An 18,697-nucleotide genomic window follows, 5' to 3' on the forward strand; every position below is an offset into this window, starting at 1 on the left:
CTCCACCTTGAGGTTCTGTCCGTCAAAAGGCAGGGATCCGCTGACCAGTGTATACAGGATAACACCCAGGCTCCACACGTCCACCTCGGGGCCATCGTACTTTTTGCCCTGGAAGAGCTCCGGGGCGGCATAAGGAGGGCTGCCACAGAAGGTGTCCAGCTTGTTCCCAAAGGTGAACTCGTTGCTGAAGCCAAAGTCTGCAATCTTGATGTTCATATCAGCATCCAAAAGCAGGTTTTCTGCCTGGAAGGTAAGGTGGAACATGTCAGGGAACCAAGTGGACTCCACTAAGGCCCGGGGCAGGAGGGAGCTGAGGGGAACGGGAGAACAAACAGGAAGTCATCTCCAGTCTTAGAACTTTCTCCACCAACTCCAGGGCAGCTCTTCAATTGCTGTGAGGAGGCTGGGCTGAGGAGGGCAGCGCAGGCCACTCCTCACACAGGCAGCCCTGAGAGAGCTGGGATGCGAAGGCTCAGAGAGGCTGCGAGCTGTGCAAAGCGTCTGCGTCAGGCCCAAGGTTAATCATGGTCACAGCTCTGAGGATGCAGGGGCCAGGAGACTCATTGGCAGCCTCACGCCCTAACATCTCAGTGAAAGAGGTGAGTGAGCGTGTACGCCGGCACAGCAACTGTGACACAGCTGTGGGAACAGCCAACGTTCTTTCCTCGCTCAGCCGCCAGGCTGCCTGAAGGACCAGCAAAGCCTGGAGCGCTCCTGCCAGGCCCGGCTGCCTGGAAGGTGAAATGGCAGAGACCCTCTGCCGGCCAGCTGGAGTGCGATCCTAAGTCCAGTCGTAAGGCCTCTATCAAAAGCAGCCCTAGAGGCTTCCTCACCATCTCCAAAGAAATTAAAGGCTGGGGTTTCCTCGAACACTTGGGGCCTGATGGTTCTGTACGTCATGGTGAATGGAAGGCCAAGAACCCAGCCCAGACTGAGAGACGCGGGGGTAAGGGCACACCTTACCTTTAGGTCTCTATGAACAATAAACTTCTGGTGACAGTACTGCACAGCAGACACTATCTGAAAGGAAGGAAGAAGGGTCAGTCCAGTGGCACCTGAGGGTAGGCCACAGGGGCTGGCAGAACTGTGACCCCGTGACCTAGTTCTCAGCTGCCACATAGATAAGCAAAGCCCAGAGGACCCTCCAAAGGCCACTTACAGACAGGCAGCTCCTCCATGTATGCCAAACCCCAGAAGGCAGAGGTCGGGCCCATACTCCATGGAGGGACTCGCACCCACCTGGCGGAATTTGGCTCGAGCCTCTTTTTCTTTCATCCTGCCATGAGCCACTAGGTAGTCAAACACCTCTCCTGCAAGAGACGGGGCAGAGTCTAGGTCAGAGCTTGTGGGGTCTGGGGGGCATGGGGACACGGCAGGAAGAGACAGTTCCACACCTACCTCCACTGGCGTACTCCATGACAAGGTAGAGAGTTTTTTCAGTTTCGATCACTTCAAATAATTTAACTACAAGAGAAAAGGCCAAGCCATGAGTCAGAGAGGCGGGAGGGACAACACATCGAGCCCCAACACGTACAGGGGCATCCCAGGGATGAACGCTCCCCCCTCACACGCCCAGCCTCCCAAGGACAAGCTCCTCTCAGAGCAGCCACATTCCTAAGGACAGCCCAGTGGGCCGGAGGCAGAGCTGGCCGTTGAGCTGGGCTTCCCCAGAGGCGGCCTTGAAGACTCCAGAAGGCCACATGCCTGGGGGGTGGGGGAGGATGACACGCTGGGAAGTGGAGCCCTGAGGTGGGGGAAGAATGGAATGACGACTGGTTCTCACCTATGTTGGGGTGATTCAAAACCTTCATTATTCTTACTTCCCGGAAGAGCTGGAAAATAAAACACCAGGGGTCATGCTTGCCCAGGCTGCTCCCCAAACAGAGCCACTGCCAGCATTCTTTTTCCAAAAGAGAAAACAGGCAAGGAAAGGAAACAGGACAGTTGTCCAAGTCATCCCTGCCCGTCCCGGGTGGCTGGGAAGCAGGGGGGAGGGGAGGAGAGCAAGGAGGGCAGGGGAGGGGGAGAGCTGGGCTCTCACACCTTGCAGCCTCAGGTTCAGCACCTGCGCGTCTCCCCGAATCCAGCCCCCAACAGCACACGGGTTTGGGGTGCGTCGGAAGGCAGGAGTGTGAGTCCATGTATATGAATATTCAGAAGCTGAGCTGCTTCTAAAGTTCAGTGCCAAGACAGACTCCAGCCTGGTCTGCATGAAGGGGTGGGGCGTTCTAAGGGGGACCCCATCATCTCCTGATTTGCAGAAGTCACAGGGCTCTGCACTGGGGGTAGGCCTTTCTCTCCTGGGCCTCTGGGGTGGTGACAGAAGAAGCCACTCCTATATATAGCTGATGCCAATTTTAATCAAATCCACCTCCACACACTCACGCTCTCTTTGAGAAACAAAATCAGGGACTCCAAACCATACATTTCCATAAAGAAAGATGACAGAAATGAACTCCATCCCCTCGGCGGGGGCCAGAGCACTGGAGGTGGGGTTTTTCGTAACGTCCAGGCCTCACAACTTGCACAAAGAGCAGAACTAGTTTTTTGTTTGTTTGTTTTGGTTTGGTTTTTGCGGGGAGAGGAGGTTTGGCGTATAGTTTATGGCATAAAGTGAACACTGTTTTTTCCTTTAACGAGGTCCCAGAGCTTTCGTGAGCTGGAAAGAAGAAGAGACAGGCTTTCCAAAATCTTCAGGAACCTGATTCTGACCTTGGCCCCCTTTTCTTGTCAGAGCCCAGGTTTCTCTTGCTTTCTTCCCTGGCCCAGCAGTTGTCTTGGATGAACAGGCAAAAAATCCTGGACACCGCCTCGGGGCGGTGAAGGGGGGTAGCACTGAAATGGGGTCCGGAGGCAGCTGCCAGCGTTCTGCTGCTGAGGGCAGCCACTTGGCCTGGAAAGGGCACTCTCCTGGGACAGTGTGGAGCTTCCTGGGCTCGACCAGAGCCCTGAGGGGGCTAGCTTCCTCACTGCTAGTCCTTTAGGGATCATTCTGGGATTAAATTTAAACAGAGTGATGCGGCCAGAATCAGATTGGCCTGGTAACAGAGTGTGTTAAAAGGCTTTTAAAATGGCTGCATTTGTCTGGTACTGGTGCCTTCCAGCCAGTCGGGAAGAGGCAGGGAGCAAAAAAGAGGTGTGGAATAAGATGGCCTGGCCGACTCTGGCAATGATGATGGCAGGCCGCACGGTTCCAAAGACCAAATGGCCCATGCCAGACTGGCGTCTCCTCTGTGGGGTCTGAGCCAATAGTAGCCCTCTTTCTCCTCTTTCTGGAAAGCTCCAAACAGGGAAGCCCCAGTGATGACAGCAATGTTTCCTTTGAATCAAAGAGCCTTGAAAGGATCTCAGGGGTAACAAAAAACAAACACCTTGGATTTGGGTCTAAGCGTGTCAGGGCGCCTCAACCCACACGCTCTGATTCGGAGAGCATCTCTCTCGGTAACAGCCCCTAGGCCCTGTCCCAAGCTTCCCCATCTCACTGTAGCTGACTCTGTTAGCACGAGGTGTGCCCTCTCCTAACTCAAATGACACAATGTGCTCATGAAAAGAAAACTTCAATCTGCCATGAGATGAGAAGAACCAGGTTAATCAAGGTGAGAAATCTGAGCCAGGGTCAGCTGGAGCGGGAGGGCGCAAAGGAAATGTGACTGACCTTAACGGGGGCAGCTTTCGGGAGCCAGACGGGAGATTCCCTCCTTCCCCTGACTGCCGGAGTGCAGCACGGGGGGAAAGCGCAGAGAGCTTCCAGGTCTACAACCCCCAGGCGCTGGCACGCTGCCCCCTTCTGCAAATCAAAGTCTCCTTTTCTCACTCCTACCAGCTTTCATAGTTTCTTGAGTTGGGAGAGGGGGGAGGTATGTATTCCTACTTGGAACGTTCTCCCAACCTGCCAAGTAAGACCTCAGTTTCCCTCCACAAGTCAAAGAGGGAAGGAGAAGTTCAACCTCAACCAGCGAAGACTGTGTGCAAACGACGTTGCGACTTCTGGTCAAGAAGAGCCTGGAAGTGAGAAGGGAGACTGGGAGAACCTGTCTTCATGTGCACACTGCCAGAGGCCCGGGCTGGAGCTCACCCTCCAGAAACCCCAGTCTGCCGCACTCAATCTCCAAAACGGAGCTGGCACAGAATCCAGGGGCAGGCTCCCTGCCTCGTCTTATCCTTGTACTCCTATAGCCACTCCCCTGGATTATTCCAGATCTGGGAGTAACTGCATGTGTTTCTAGTAATGGCTACAAACATGTGTTTTTGCAGAGGGCTGGCCACAGGCCAGAAGATAACAAGATGCAGGAAGTAGGTCAGACAGGTAGGCCAAGTGGCTGGGAAGGGGCAGAAAGACTTCTAAAGAGCCAGTGCCTGTGGCCAGGAAGTCCAATTGGAAGGAGTCAACACAGGAGATCCAACCAAGGCCGTAAAGGTAGCAGAGCCACGGAGAGGGGTGGTGCGACAGTGAAGTGCCCAGAGATTTTCAACTAGGGATTCAAGAGGAGGTCCAAACAGGGTTAGGAGATCACTGACCCCTGGAGAGAGCTTTAGAAAGGGAGAGGAGGTGCGGTGTGCTTACTTTCTGGAGGCTGGAGGAGTTCAGCTGAGTCTTGTCAATGATCTTCACAGCTACCTGAAGATGAGACAAAAAGCCCAAGGTTACCTCTCTCCCCAAGCTAACCCAGGACGCGAATCTCCTTCCTCCTTTACATTTCTGCCTCCTTTCTGCCCTGCCCTCTTAGCACCCCTACTTGTTCAGATCTCACTTCTGCCTGATAAACAAGAGGTTGGCTGTGGTGGAGGCCCCACTACTACCTGCTGGAGCGTTAACAGTCGGGAGACACTGCCATGTCCCAACCCCAGTGCTCACCTCTTTCCCAGTTAGGATGTGCCGAGCCAGCTTCACCTTAGCGAAGTTACCCTTGCCAATGGTCTTGAGGAGTCGATAGTTGCCAATATGGGGCTGCTCGTCAGCAGAGGTGGCTGAATTGCGGCCCCGGAGCATGTTGGACTTACTGCTGGGCTTGGAGTCAAGATGTCCCAAGGTGGGCTGCAGGGTGGAAACACGCACACCTTTGAGCACACTGGCCTTCCAGCTCCGCACACCCTTCCCTTCAGCCCTCTGCAAAATATCGAAGAGGCTGGGGGTGTAGGGGCAGATTCCAAGGGGCTGGCGGGCATGCAAAGAATCATAAGGCGAGGAGGGAAAGGAAAAAAGAGATGAGAAGTGAGCCAGTCTTCCCCTCAAGAGCACAGCCCAAGGTCCCTTGCCAACATCCTGTGGGTGTTGGAGCTTAGGACCTGAGCTATTCCATCACTGGCTCCACCGCCTGGCAATACATTCCCCCATTAATAACCCAACAGCTCCTCCGCCTCACGTGGGAGAGCGTCTCCTACTGTTCTGCCTGCTGCCTGTTCACACTGTGAGAAGGCTGCATCTCAAAGTCGCAGGTGCAACACGATCAGAACTACTTCAAAGCACTCATCGCCACCCAACGCTTTCATCTACCTCCATTATTTATCATTTTGCATTGATTTGCTGTCTATCCCGATGAGAAAGGAAGCTCATGAAGGCAGGCATATATCATTTATTCATTGATACATCCCAGCACCTAGAGTGGACTATGGTGGATGCCAAGTGAATATGCGTGCAAAGAGTGAAGTGAAGGACAGAGTTTGAGCAAGGCAATGTTCTGCCCTACCTAGATACTTGACAGCTCCAACAAGGGTGCGAGGAAGCAGAAATGATGACAGCGGCACTGAGCAGGCATACAGACATAAGGCGGGGTGTGGTCCAGACAAAACATACGTGCATACACAGACTTGTACATTCCTCAAAGGGCTAAACACACAGTTACCATGTGATCCAGCAACTCCACTCCTAGGTCCACACCCAAGAGAAATGGAAATGGACGTCCACACAAAAACTTGCATCCCAATGTTCACGCATAATATCCCATAGTCACGATAGCCAAAAAGTGGAAATAACACAAATGTCCAACAACTGGTGAATGGGATAAACAAACTGCGGAAGATCCACACAGTGGAATATTCATCAGCTGTGAAAAGAAATGAAGTACTGACACATGCTACAACACAGATGAACCTTGAAAACATGACGCTGAGTGAATGAAACCAGTCACAAAGGAAGACATACTGTATGATTCATTTCCATGAAATGTCCAGAATGGGCAAATCTATAGAGACAGAAAGGAGATTAGTCTAGGGCTGGGAGGGCTGAGGAGAGCGGGGGATTTGGGAGTGACAACTATGGGGTGTGGGGTTTCTTTCTGTGATAAGGAAAATGTTCAGCTCTGTGAATTTCCTAAAAGCCACTGAATTGTAACTTTAGTTATTTGGTTTTTTTTGGTGAGGAAGATTAGCCATAAACTAACATCCATTGCCAATCTTCCTCTTTTTCCTGAGGAAGAGTGGCCCTAAGCTAACACCCGTGCCCATCTTCCTCTATTTTGTATGTGGGATGCCACCACAGCATGGCTTGATGAGCGGTGTGTAGGTCTGTGCCCGGGGTCCAAACCTGTGAACCCTGCGCTGCTGAAGCAGAACACGCAAACTTAATCACTATGCCACCAGACAGGTCCCTAGTTTTAAAAAAAATTTTTCCCCCCACCCCAAAGCCCCAGTACACAGTTGTACAACCTAGTTATAAGTCCTTCTTCTGTGTGAGTCACTGCCACACTATGGCAACTAACAGACAAGTGGTGTGGTTCTGTGACCAGGAAGCGATCCTAGGCCGCCAAAGCAGTGAGAGCACCCACCTTTAACCACTAGGCCATCGGGGCTGGCTCTGAACTGTACACTTTAAATGGGTGAATTGTACGGATACGTGAATTATATCTCAATCAAACTGCTGAGAGTCTGGTCTAACTCTAGTTCTTATTTTCCTCTCAGAGAACATCTGACGCCATTGCTCCAGCAGACTGCACATAGCTGCTGCCAGAGCCTCACCCTAGAATCACTCAGAGCTGCCCTGAAAACTTCATGGGGACGATCTGGAGGGGGGCAGGCTGACCAGAGGAGTGGGCGTCAAAGTTCCTCACAGCCCCTTCTGGCTGTATGTGAAGCCCTCAAAAACCACAGAGGAAAGGAATGACTTGCTGCCACCCAAGGAACTGCCCAGGGTTCCCTGACAAGGAGCTTGCCTTCCCTACCAGAGACTTCAGCAGAAAAACAGTAACACACAGTAAGTGTCCTGCTACCGACTGTCCCCTTCTTCACTGTGTCAACGTCCGGCCTCCCTTTCTCTCCACACTGCAGCAGCCGCCTGGTTTGGGGGCAGCTGATTGACTCAGATCCCAGAAGCTCATGAGGCTGAACCCTTGAGGAGAAAAGACCCCCCCGCCGCGTGCGGCAGACGCGGGAGAGGTTCCCGCCATCCCCTTGGCCCTTCAGGGAGTGCTCTTTCTTGAGTCCTCACCAATCCTCAGATCTACCACAAGTGCCCAAAGCCTCTGACGCCTGCCCACTGCCGCCCACAAAGCTCTCTGCCCTCTGCTCTCCAGACACCCTGGAGCGCACCTGAGCCTGCCCGGTCCTGACGCGGCACTGCTGGACCAGCTTTTCTCCCTCCAAAAGGAACTCTAGGGTTCACAACGCTTGGAGAGAAGGGCATTTCTGGGTCCTGCTGGTACCTGCATTTGGGTCAGTCTACCGAACGGCACCCTGAACCCCACCCTTCAGGGTCCTGAAGGCCTGGCCTCCTGGCCTACCAGCCGGCCTGAGGAACCATGGACAAAGCTTCCCTCTGCCCCAACTCCCACAGGAGGAAGATGGGTAGAAAAGCTTCCCAGCAACCTCTAATTCACCTCCTGTTTCTTGTCACTCCCCTCTTCTCTGAGGATAGGAGCCAAGGGCAGCAGGAGCTTGGCAGTCTCCAGTCCTCAACATGTGGAATAGGGATTCAGCATCTCCCTGGGGATTTAGGCCCTCTGCCCCTCTGAAGCCAAGGCTGCGAATCCTACCGCCTATCCCGAGCTCTGCGCTGCCCATCCCTCTCAGGGTTTCTGGCACCAGGGGCTGGTCAGTGTGGCACGGCAGGACAGCACTCCCTGCCAGGCTCAGCTGCACGATGAACTTGAAGGAACATCCACAACCACAAGCGGGGCTCTGCCATCCAGGCGCCTCCTCACCGGGGTAGAGCGGCGTGGTTAAGAGTGTGGATGCCAGAGACAAACTGCCAGGGGTCAAACCCTAAATCTGCCACTTACTCACCACATGCTAACTTTATTATCAACACCATCCTTCAGAAGGAGAAGAGAGTATTACAAAGTGGGAAGGAAACTATCTGAAAGACGACCGTGTGGGTGACCCCACACATCTGTGGTCTGGTAGATGGTCTAGTGGACGATGAGGAGCTCCGTCCAACAGAACTCGGCTCCCCCACTTACTAGCGATGGTTTCCTTATGTGTAAAGTGGCGATAAAACACTCCTTACTTCACATTAGGTAGGTGAGAGAACACATGTAAAATGCTTTAGCCAACGCTCAATAAAGAGCAACCATTATTGCTATTATTTTTGGTTCCCAAATACTACTGTCTGCAAAGCTAGAAGTCTCAACAAGATTTCCGCATCTAAGTCGAGCCCTCGTAAGCCAGCTGCAGCCCAGATGGAGGCCCACGAGAGATGCTATGGGCCGCCCCACGGGAGAGAGGGCCACGCTGAGTGTCGGCCGCCCTCTGCTCCGGCGCTGCTGCCGGCCTTCACAGCAGGGGACGAGACAGGCCAGCTGTGAAGCGCTCGTTCCAAGCCGGGTATCTAGGACTGTAAGAGAGAAGGCTCTGCTTGTCCGGGACCCAGAGAAGCAGAGAGTGCTGGCACATGCTCTTTGATCCCCCGCGCCAGAAGTCACCTACTCCCCTGTCAGGACTGAACCACCCCCCTCTCAGGACTCAAAGCGTACAGCCCTTCTCTTACCCACTCCCCTCTTCTACGTCGTAAGATGTTCCCACAGCAGGGATGTGGGACAGGGCGAGGAGAGCCCACAGCAGGAAGGAGAGCATGGAGAACGGGAGTAGAGAAAGGAGAAAGGCTCCAACAGAAAACGTTTCTTGGACCGAGATCCCAAGCGAGGCGGCTTCCCGGAAGGCTGACGAGGAGGTAAGGGTGTGCGGCCGCTGCTATGGAGAGAGAGTCCCTTCCCTGGTTCCGAGAGACCCGTGCAGCCTGGGCCCAGATCTCCCCAGGCCGAGGACTAGCTGCCCCTCTGGGCCAGCTAAACAGGATCTGGCTACAGCCATGTCTGTCCTCCGTGCTCACAGGAAGATACGGAACACCAGCCGGCCCAGGGCTCTGGCCTACCTCACACCCAGGCAGGCCCCAAAGGTCTGAGGGAGCCTGCTGAAAGCACACGCCACGGCTCTCGGGCGGCCCTCAGAAAGAACAACGGGGTCCCCTGTGAGGACGTATTTGGAACCAAACGGCAGGCTTGATTCAGAAGCAGGGCCTCAACAGCTTCAGGGTCCTCGACGGAAAGGAGGAGAGAATGCAGGACACGGAGGATAAAAGAACAAGAGAGCCTGACATCCGGTGGGCCCTTCCACCTGGGATCTCCGAGCCGGCTGAGGCGCGCTGCCAGGTGCGCCGGAAGCCAGCCTCCACCCCGAGGCCCGGCGCTGACTCAGGGAGCGGGGCGCCTTCCCTGGTGCTGGGGGCTCCTCCGACAGTTCTCCCCCGGAAAGGCTCGCGCTTCGGGGCTCTGCACTCAGGGCTGGCCTCGAGCGTCCTGAGGCTTCCCCAGGGCTGAGAAGGGGCCGAGCTGGGAGGGGTGACAGGCAGGCACTCCCTAGCCACAGGTAGAGTAAGCCCGGGCACTGTGGAGTGGAGGAAGAAAGGCGTCCCTTGGGCACTACCCTTGGGTGACTGCCCAGATCCCAGTCTCCCTCACTCTCACACCAGAGACCCCCCCTGGGCCCCTGCCTGTCACCAGCACCCCCTCTCGCTCTGCTTGAGCCCGCTGACTCCACCTAAGGGAGACTCCTCCTGGTATTTGCTCTTCCTTCCGTAGCCAATGCCTGTTCGTCTGGAAACCCTTCCCATGAATTTCACTGCCCTGTGCTGGTGCCTGGCTCCATTTAGCAATCTTTTAGACATCCGGTATTCGGGGTAGGAGGGAGGAAAGAAGACAGGGTAATCCTAGAGCAAAAAAGGGGAAAACATACCCGGCTGGAGAAAGGGACAAGGACTACCAGCGACTTCCATTCAGCAGAACCTGTCAGGCAGCGAGGGCAAAGTACAGAGGCCGGGAAGAGCCAGGCCCAGGGCGGGGGCTGCTGGCTCCGCCAGCCACCCTTACTCAGCCGACGCAGGCGACACCTTCCACCACCTCCTCAGTGAAAAGTAGCGAAGCAGCCAGGCCGAGCGGCTCCTGCCTGGGAACCTGGACTGTGTTGCAACCGAAACCACCACTAGCAGAGAGAACCCGGGCTTGGCAAGGGGAGCAATGGGGACCAAGCCCCGCGGCTTCCCACAGGCCAGGGCCCGGTGGCCAGGAAACGCATGCAGTTCCAGGACACTACAGCAGGAGCAAGGTGGGAGAAAAGGGGCAGGAGGGGACGGAGAAGGAAGGGAGACAGACAGAGAAAGAGGCGGGTTTAGATCAACTTCCTTCTCCCTCCCCCACCCCCTCCCCGGAAGTGGGCTGCCCCACCCTCCCCAAGGTGCTTTGCTGGGTAACAGCTGGGACAGGGTGAGGAGACTCAGTGCAGCCAGGGCTGTCATCAAGTCCTTATCTCACCTGCAGCAGGTGGGACCTGGGTAAGGGCTCGAATCAGACATGCTGACCCAGAGAGCGGCTGGGAAGACCAGCAACCGCCCCTCAAGAACAAGGGTGGGCGGGGGGAGAAGACACCAGCATCCCATGGTGGCAGATGGACCTCCTACTTCTCAAAAAGCAGTGTTTAACCTTAAAAATGCATATTCTACTTACATGGACAATATTTTGGACATAGTTTCAGGGGGTTTAGGGACCCTGTGAAGCACCTTAGAAGTCTGTGGGTTCTAGATTAAGGACCTTTGTCACCGATACAGAATGTCATGTTTAATCCTACAGTTTGCCCAAAGGCTGGGGAACAAACGAAATGTCCCTTCTAAGTCCCTTCCAGCCCTGCTTCTGGGAGTCTAGCCCTAGCTTCCCGCCCCCTTCCAGGTCTCCACCCCACCCGCCAACACTGCTTTCTAGAAGAACTCTGAGGGCCTGGGGGCAGCCGTTCGCACACCTTCCACCTGCAAAGCCTGCTCTCTAGGCGTCTGCTGACGCGGGGCAAGGTGGAGCCCACCCTTGCCTATGCTCTGTGCTCTGGTCATGGCCTTTCTTCTGGCTCCCAGATCGACTTTGCATTCATTCCACTACTCCAGGCTACAGTCTGCCCCACTGAGCAACTCTTTAAAGATCTCGTGCTGGTAAGCCCTAAACACCTCCAGGGAAGGGCCAAGCCTCCTCTGTGCCCTCAGCATCGGAGCACAGACACCTGGGAGACCATGCTACTCAGTGGTCACCTTACATACGAGCCCTCGTGCACAGATTCGACATTCTGACACTACATCTGCCGGCACTTCCTTCCTATGTACTCCACACCACAGACCTGGAGGGTAGGTAGCATCCTCATTTTACAGAGGAGAAATTGAAGCACAGAGGTTAAGAGACTTGCCCAACGTGTCTCCAAGCCTTGCAGTGCAGAGCTGGGACTGGAGCCCAGGGCCCCTGTGCCCGCTTCAGCACTCTGCTGTTCTCACAGTCCCCTTTACTACTTCTCATTAACCCTTCTTGATGCCTAATCTGCTCTTATTTCCCCTAAAAGAAGGTAAGTCCCTAGCTCTTCCTCCAAGGAGGGGAAAGATGTGAAGACTCCGGGAAGGTGCCTGGGACAACAAGAATGCCGATGGCCGCTTGAGGCCAGTGGGGAGGGCTGTTTTAAAGGCTGACCCAGGTGGTCCCATAACAATCCCTCCTTTCACTCCTTCCCAAAGTGGGCCCTGATCTCAACGGAAGAGGTCAGGATTTATTCTGGACCCTGGGCTCAGGCCTGCCTGGGACCACTTGCCCCTTCACTCAGAAGCCAGAGCAGGATGGAACAGCTTCATTTTTCCAGTCCCTAGGATTTTGCAATGTGACAGAAGGATTGTTTCCTCAATCCTATTTGTGGGAGGCATTAAGGGGTTTTGTAAACTGAGGAAGTACTGAGCACTGACCTCAAACAGACAGGCTGGGGAGAGATGGGGTCAGACTGAGCTGAAAAGTCACATGGCTGTGGCAAGTTGCTAGTTCTTTAACCCTTCCTCCTTCACCGCATCCAGGAGCCTTGTCTGCCTCCTTTGATCCTGGTAACTGTCACTCTCAACTGCCAAACCAGCGGAACACTCTAGGTGGGAGAGATCTTGCAAAGCTGTGGTAAGCACCGATCAGTGGGGAGGCTGGATGCACCTCTGTCCCCGACATTGACTGTGATGGCCCCACCTGGGGACCCCCATCCCTTTAACACCCCACTGCAGAGGGGAGGTGGGGGCTGTACAAAACCGTCAAAGGGCTGCTCCCTTTTCCCGCCAGGGCAGCTGCCTCCCTGACACAAGAGACCAGCAGAGCCTGCCACTGAAGCACAAAGCCGAAAGCAAGGGGGTCCGCTGCCCTTTAGTGCTGAGTTGGAAGCCTCACCGCGAGCAGGGAGACCAGCACTGCAGCCTGGGCCACGAGGGGAGCCTGCAGGCCTCATAGCGGCCACAGCAGAACAAGTGCCCGCCTGGCAAGACCAGCAGGCAAGAACCGACCTGGAGTGGGATGAGAACTGAGCCCCTCCAGCTCACTCCCTGCATGCACGGGAGCCACACTGCAGCGAACACCCCTCCGATCTCCCGTCTCCAGAGCCGCCTCAAATGCTGGGCTCCTCTTCAAACACAGTGGATTCTCCTGAGCGACCACGGCTTTGTTCAGGAGCTTCCAGCACCACTTCATCCCTGAGAATCTGCTCGCTGGGGTCTGGTCTCTATGTCAATCCAGAGGTAGGGGCCAGAGCCAGCTGCAAAGTTCAGAGCGATGTGGTTCCCGCCTTCTAGAAACTCAGAGGAGGGAAGTGTACATGAGACTCACGACAGTATCTCTGCTTACTGTACTGAGGGGGCAGGAGGGCACGGCAGACGAGCCCCGCCTTGGCTGCTTACTAGCCGACTGAACACAAGCAGGATTACTTCACTTCTCTAAGTCTCAGTGTCCTCATTTGGGACATGAGGATACTAGCTGTACCCACTTCACAGGATTAGTGTGAAGATGAAATAAGGAAATCCACGCCCGAGTTCACCATGGTGCCAGGTACTCAGTAAGGTCTCGACGAGGGTTCTACGATCTCTCTTCACTTTCAGTAGGAACCTTTGTTTCCCGTCTCAAGGGGTTCTCTGAGCCCTGAGAAGAGCTATAATCTCTAAGAACTTGACCACAAGTACCAGTGTAGCGAAGCTGGTATCCCTTCTAGAATAAGGAGAAGTCAAATTTCTACCATGGCTGGGCTGTCAGGCAAAAATGACCCTCCTTCCTAACATAAAACCCCTCCTGCCAAGAGGAGCGGGGAAACGAGAAAGCGGCCCTGCACCTCTGCCCCCTGAGCAGCCCAGAGGAGGAGGAAAGTGTGCCTGCTCTGCCCTTTCCCATCGGTTCCTTAACTCCTTCCTCTCAGAAAAGGCCTAAGAAACAGCCGACATACCAGTACCACATGGTGCCAAGGGCTGGGGGAAGCTCGCGTTGCCAGCCTGACACTCCATTCGGCTCCTCCCTGTACCAGTGGGTTCTGTAGCCATGGAGACCAACTAGTTCCTCCGTCTCACAGGAGAGCCCGCCTGCCAGCAGCCCAGGGCTCTGGGGGAGGCAGAAGGCAGCCTGCAGCAGGAAGGTTTGGCTCACGTTACAGAGGACTGTGGGGAGCTGATGGAGACTAACCAGTGCAGCCAAGGCGCCTGGGCCTCCCTCTGACTTCCTTTTCTTTGCCTAGTAGTTTGTGTTGTTAGCACATTGTCTGGCTGTTTATGGTGTGGTAGACAAGGGCATCACTCTGGAGTTAGACAGACCTGCAGGGGGACCCCAGCTCCACCACTCTGGCTGCTGTGTAGGGAACGGATGGGAACTGTGGTAGGAAGAGCTACACAGATACACACATATTAGGAGGAAGGCTCCAGCTATCATATAATGTCTTCTTTTAAGGGATCCAAGTAAGTAAACCCTCTTATCCTTTGTTTATCCGAAATCCTTTTGTTCCAAGAATTATCCAGACATCTTAGCTGAGAGCGATCCCTCCCTTCTCCGGACTCTCACAGCACACTATCTGTACCTGTTCGTCTCTCCCGACTTTGTGTCTCCATGCCTTAACCCCTTGGAGCTCTGAGATATCGGAGACATCTTCATATGCCCTTAGTGCCTGTACCTAGCTGGCCCATGTTAAAGTGCACACAGAATAAAAGTGGTACAACTTTTTGATACTTAAAGTTGCCCTCCCCCCAGCCCCCAAGAGATAAGCCAAGGGCAGAGGAAGGAAGATGAACACCTCTTACCACAAGACCCCTTTCCCCTCTTAAAGGCATTCATTGCCCTTTGAAGTTGGTTGGTTACTGTTCGTCCTTCCCACTAGACTACACTACAAAGGGAGGGACCCTGGTCTGTCGGATTCACGGCCCACAACAATGACTACAGCACAGAGCAGAAGTATTCAATAAGGTACTGAATGAATAAATGGGTATGAACAAATAAGCAAGAAATGTGCTGGGGCAGCTTCATGACCATCTCTGGGATCCACACCAATAACCCGCATCAGTGGTTCTGCACACAACATCCAAGAGGGCAGTGGACCACAGGATCCCCTCTCCCAAGGATGGATGACATCTACAGAGCATCAGTTCTACAGAGAAGCTTTCTCAGGTGGTGATAAGGCCCTTGGTGCTCTCTCCTGACACAAAGCTCGAGGCAAAGGTGGCTGGAGACAGACTCAGAATACAGGCATACCCAGGACCAGCAGGGCCCATCCCAGCCCTGCTCCCTGGGCCCCCTCTCAACCACGTCCTGCTTTCGTCACAGAGGGAGTACCCTCTCCTCCAAACTTCCTGCTGCCCAACAATGACCAGGCCCTCCCACTTAAGACAGTTCTCTCTGCCTCTTCCATTCAATCCCTCCACTGCTTTGCTATCAAAGCCGCTGTGTCTTGCTGTGACAATGCAATGCAGCGCAAGTATTCTAAGAGCTACTGATTTGGGGAAGTGACAGTGACTTGCAGGAGACATTTATTTACTGTTTGCCACACTGAGAGCTCTGCTTTGCTATTTCCTCCCTGAACCACTGTACTGACTGTAAGGCCCTGTCAGCCCTAGAGGGCCAAGAGAATTCACCCATACACACCTGCCTCCTGTCCTGCTGTAGAAACCAGCATCATCCACCACCCACCCAAGTGCCTCCTGGTACAGAAAAGCAAAGGAACTAAAAACGGCAGCTGGGGAGCGCAGGTGACTCACCCAGCATAATCATCTCCTCCCAGAATCTCCCATCTTCTCCTGGGGTTTTTGCCAACACAAAGTAAAAAAGAAGCACAAGATCTTAAGAAAAAAAATCCTCTCTCAGCATTTATGCAACAGCCTTTCCACCTGGGTGCAGATTTAACCCTTTATCTCTACCCTTTCCAGTGTGGTTTCCTTAAAGGGTCTTCATGCTGGGGAAGGCCGGGGTCCTAGCCAGCTCCAGCTCTACACGGGAAGGTGCTGAATAAGACGTGTGCCTCTTTCCACTGCATCTTTCTCTGGGAGTGGAAAAAACACTAGCTGCCTACTCCTCCAGTTTCAAAGAGGGAGTTGAAGGAGGAGGAGGAAATGTCAGATGAAACACTGGGACAAAGTTTGCTGCCCAAGAAGTCACCAAGGCAGAGATCAGAGTCAAGCAGGAGAAGTAGTAATAGAAACCACCTAAGGCTGTCCCCACTACTCTTGCCTCAGAACTGTCCCCACCTAGCCAGGCTGCAATGTGGCTGCTCCACCTAAGTGACCATGAAAAATCCACTGGCTGCTGTTTCCATCAGCAAACCCCCACTGGGCGGCCCCTGCTCACAGTGTTATCTTCCTCCTACAGCAGATCTTCAAAACCCAACAGGCAAGGGCACCTGAGCTCTGAAGTGTGGGGTGCCCCCGTTTCCGGTGCTGCCTGACAATGGGTCAGATCAGCCCAAACTGAGAATTCAGTCTCACCTGTCCCTCAGAACACCCACAGGAGACGAGTACAGCGCTCAACAACATTTCTCACAGGAAGTGGTGTTTTGTCGTTGTCATCCAGAAGGACAACTTACTTTTCTGATAGATCGTGCTGCAACTAGAAGTACTGAGGACTCTTCCACAAGCAAATCTGTCGCAGCATATTAGTCAAGAAATCCCCAAATTACCAAAAGTTCCGTTCTGAGAAGGGACTATTTTTCCATAGAAATATGTTTCAAATGGAGGTTGTGTCCTCAGGCCAGCCCATGAGAGCCCACCACGTATCTAAAGTAGTATATTAGCCATACTTAAGATGTAAACCGTAGTCCAGAACAGGGAAATGAATTCAGTGTTCCAAGGTGGGACCTAGGAACGTATCTTGGTTCTCCAAGCAGCAGGGGTAGCAGAAACTGGGGCTCTCTAACCGACAAATCCTGGGTGAGGGGTTGAAACAAGGGGACTTGGGATGGGGGAGGGGGCTTCAAAGCATTTGGGGTGTTCAACTAACAGGGAGGGTCTAAGGAGCTGTGAACCCAGGTGAGGATGAGGAATGAGGCTAGAGGAAAGGAATTTTGAGTGGGTACTGCCTTACAGAAGGGGAGGAAGCCCAGAAAGAACATTCGGCTAGAGAGAGACAATCCCCCAACATATCAGGGGCAATGCTCTTTAGAACTGTCTCCTTGTTTGGCAACTGAAGCCAGAGAGCGTGCCTCATATCTACCTCACCGGGCCTGTCGCTGCCACTGCAGTCTCAACCCTGAGCGGAGGGCAGACACTGCTGGATCCTGCCACTAAGTGGCCATGACGTGGGCAGGTGCCTCGGCTAGCCTGCCAGGTCAATGCAGGAGGGCTCACTGGTCAGAAGTAGGGGGAGAAGACTGAAAAGCACAAGCTCCTCAGTGAGACTAAGCACATGTCAGCTTCTGACTCCTGGCCTAGGTTGCCCCCGGAGCCAAACACTGTTGATTCTCTGGTGGCAAGGACAGCTCTACTCTCTAGTGCCCTAGCTGTTTGTGCATTTGGCCCAGGAGCAGAGAGTACAGTAAGGGAGAGGAGAGCCATTTTCCATTACAAGTGCCTTCTTAAAAAGCACTTTTTAGAGTTAATTCACCTTTTCAGAAAGAATCCTAAGAAGAGAGTCTGACTGTACTGGTTTCCAAGAAAAGGGAGTGGTCCAGAGAAGGGCCAGCTCAGCCCTGGCCATGGCACCGGGGAGATGTGGGGTCAGATGCGGGTGCTGGAGGTTCTGAGCTTTCTGCCCTCTGATATGAACCCAGGAGCAGGGCTCTTTGGTGCAGATTAGCTCATGTGGTGGTGGAAGCCCTCAGGAGCTAGAACCACCAGTTAACAGGTGGGGGTGGGCAGGAGGGGGTCACTTTTGGGCACTGTTAGATGTACTATTACACAGACTGCAGACAAGAGAATGCCGGTTATTTTGAAGGAGGCAAGCAGCCAAGTCTGTAGCTCTCCACCTCCGAGTCCACTCAGAGAGGGCAGGGAAGAAAGGATGGCTACAAAAGGAATACAGATCCTCCACACCAAATCCTGAAGGGCAGCTCTAATTGCCAACAGGCATAGTGGCTTAAATAAAGACCTGAAGCTTGAGAGGAAAAACCCACACAGGATACATCCAATCAGAAGAATCTAGCTGGGCAGCAGGAGGCCACTGCTCCCCATTCTGCTGTTCTGTCTAGTCCATGAGACCACCAAAGACAAAAACCCCACAGGCATAAACGGGTCTTTACCAAGAGAAAACAGAAGGTGTTAAGTCAGAAGTCACCGAATATCCAATAGCGTCCAAAACACTTAGAACAATGCCTGGCATCCCCTAAATGCTCACGACACGCCTGCTATTATTACTGTCATTCCATATGCTCTCCCAACTTAGTCTGCAGGTTACCAGAAAAAGACATGGCTTTCAGCTTTAACTTCTCTTACCCAATGATCTCCGCAAATGCTCTACCTCTCCAAAACGAGATGCATCTTTTCCTACCGGCCCGGAGAGCTCTCGAGTCAAGGCCAAGTTCTGGTCATCTATTCACATGGCTTGGACGTGGACTTGGGTTTCCTGCAGAGCCAGAAAAGGCTCCAGCAACTCAACCATTCTATCCCTTCCATAAAAGGCCACTCTACTTTCCCCTGATAAAAAACACTTTAAACATACACATCCCACCCTAGGAAAATCCAGAGTGCACACCACAGCTCCTGAGATATACAATGTCAGCAAGCTTGCCAAAATCTGCCAGATATATGGACCTGGAAACTTTGCAAATCAATAGTCACAATGGGATATGTGACTAGTATTTACGACACACACACACAGACACACATACACACAGCACGGCTGGAGTCCCTGACTGTGAGGCCCTGAAGAGCGCTGCCTTTTCAGGTGTGAGATGAGGGAAACCTGCGTGTGGGCGTGCTGGTGGCGGTGAATGCTCAGCCGCACTTCCAGCTCCCGAGTGTCTCTGGCGTGAAGACTCGGCA

The 18,697-nt window shown here is 53.6% G+C and overlaps 1 protein-coding gene across 9 annotated transcripts in view; it reads right to left on the reverse strand.

The window, feature by feature from the left end:
* The window catches only part of MARK2 (microtubule affinity regulating kinase 2), a 55,126-nt gene that overhangs the window by 10,598 nt on the left and 25,831 nt on the right, over positions 1–18,697 (reverse strand). For 7 of the 9 annotated variants that reach the window (XM_046643299.1, XM_046643295.1, XM_046643304.1 and 4 more), the window contains exons 2-8: positions 4,856–5,035; positions 4,565–4,618; positions 1,784–1,832; positions 1,399–1,464; positions 1,240–1,310; positions 964–1,020; positions 7–243 (exon numbers count right to left, since the gene is read on the reverse strand). In XM_046643299.1, the coding sequence (XP_046499255.1) occupies positions 7–243; positions 964–1,020; positions 1,240–1,310; positions 1,399–1,464; positions 1,784–1,832; positions 4,565–4,618; positions 4,856–5,035 (714 nt within the window). Of the gene's footprint in view, positions 1–6; positions 244–963; positions 1,021–1,239; positions 1,311–1,398; positions 1,465–1,783; positions 1,833–4,564; positions 4,619–4,855; positions 5,036–5,843; positions 6,045–10,164; positions 10,545–18,697 lie in introns of those variants that run through there. The other 2 variants (XM_046643300.1, XM_046643301.1) reach the window with 2 other exon arrangements.

Source organism: Equus quagga, chromosome 17 (genome assembly GCF_021613505.1).
Source record: "Equus quagga isolate Etosha38 chromosome 17, UCLA_HA_Equagga_1.0, whole genome shotgun sequence".
Lineage (NCBI taxonomy): Eukaryota > Metazoa > Chordata > Mammalia > Perissodactyla > Equidae > Equus > Equus quagga.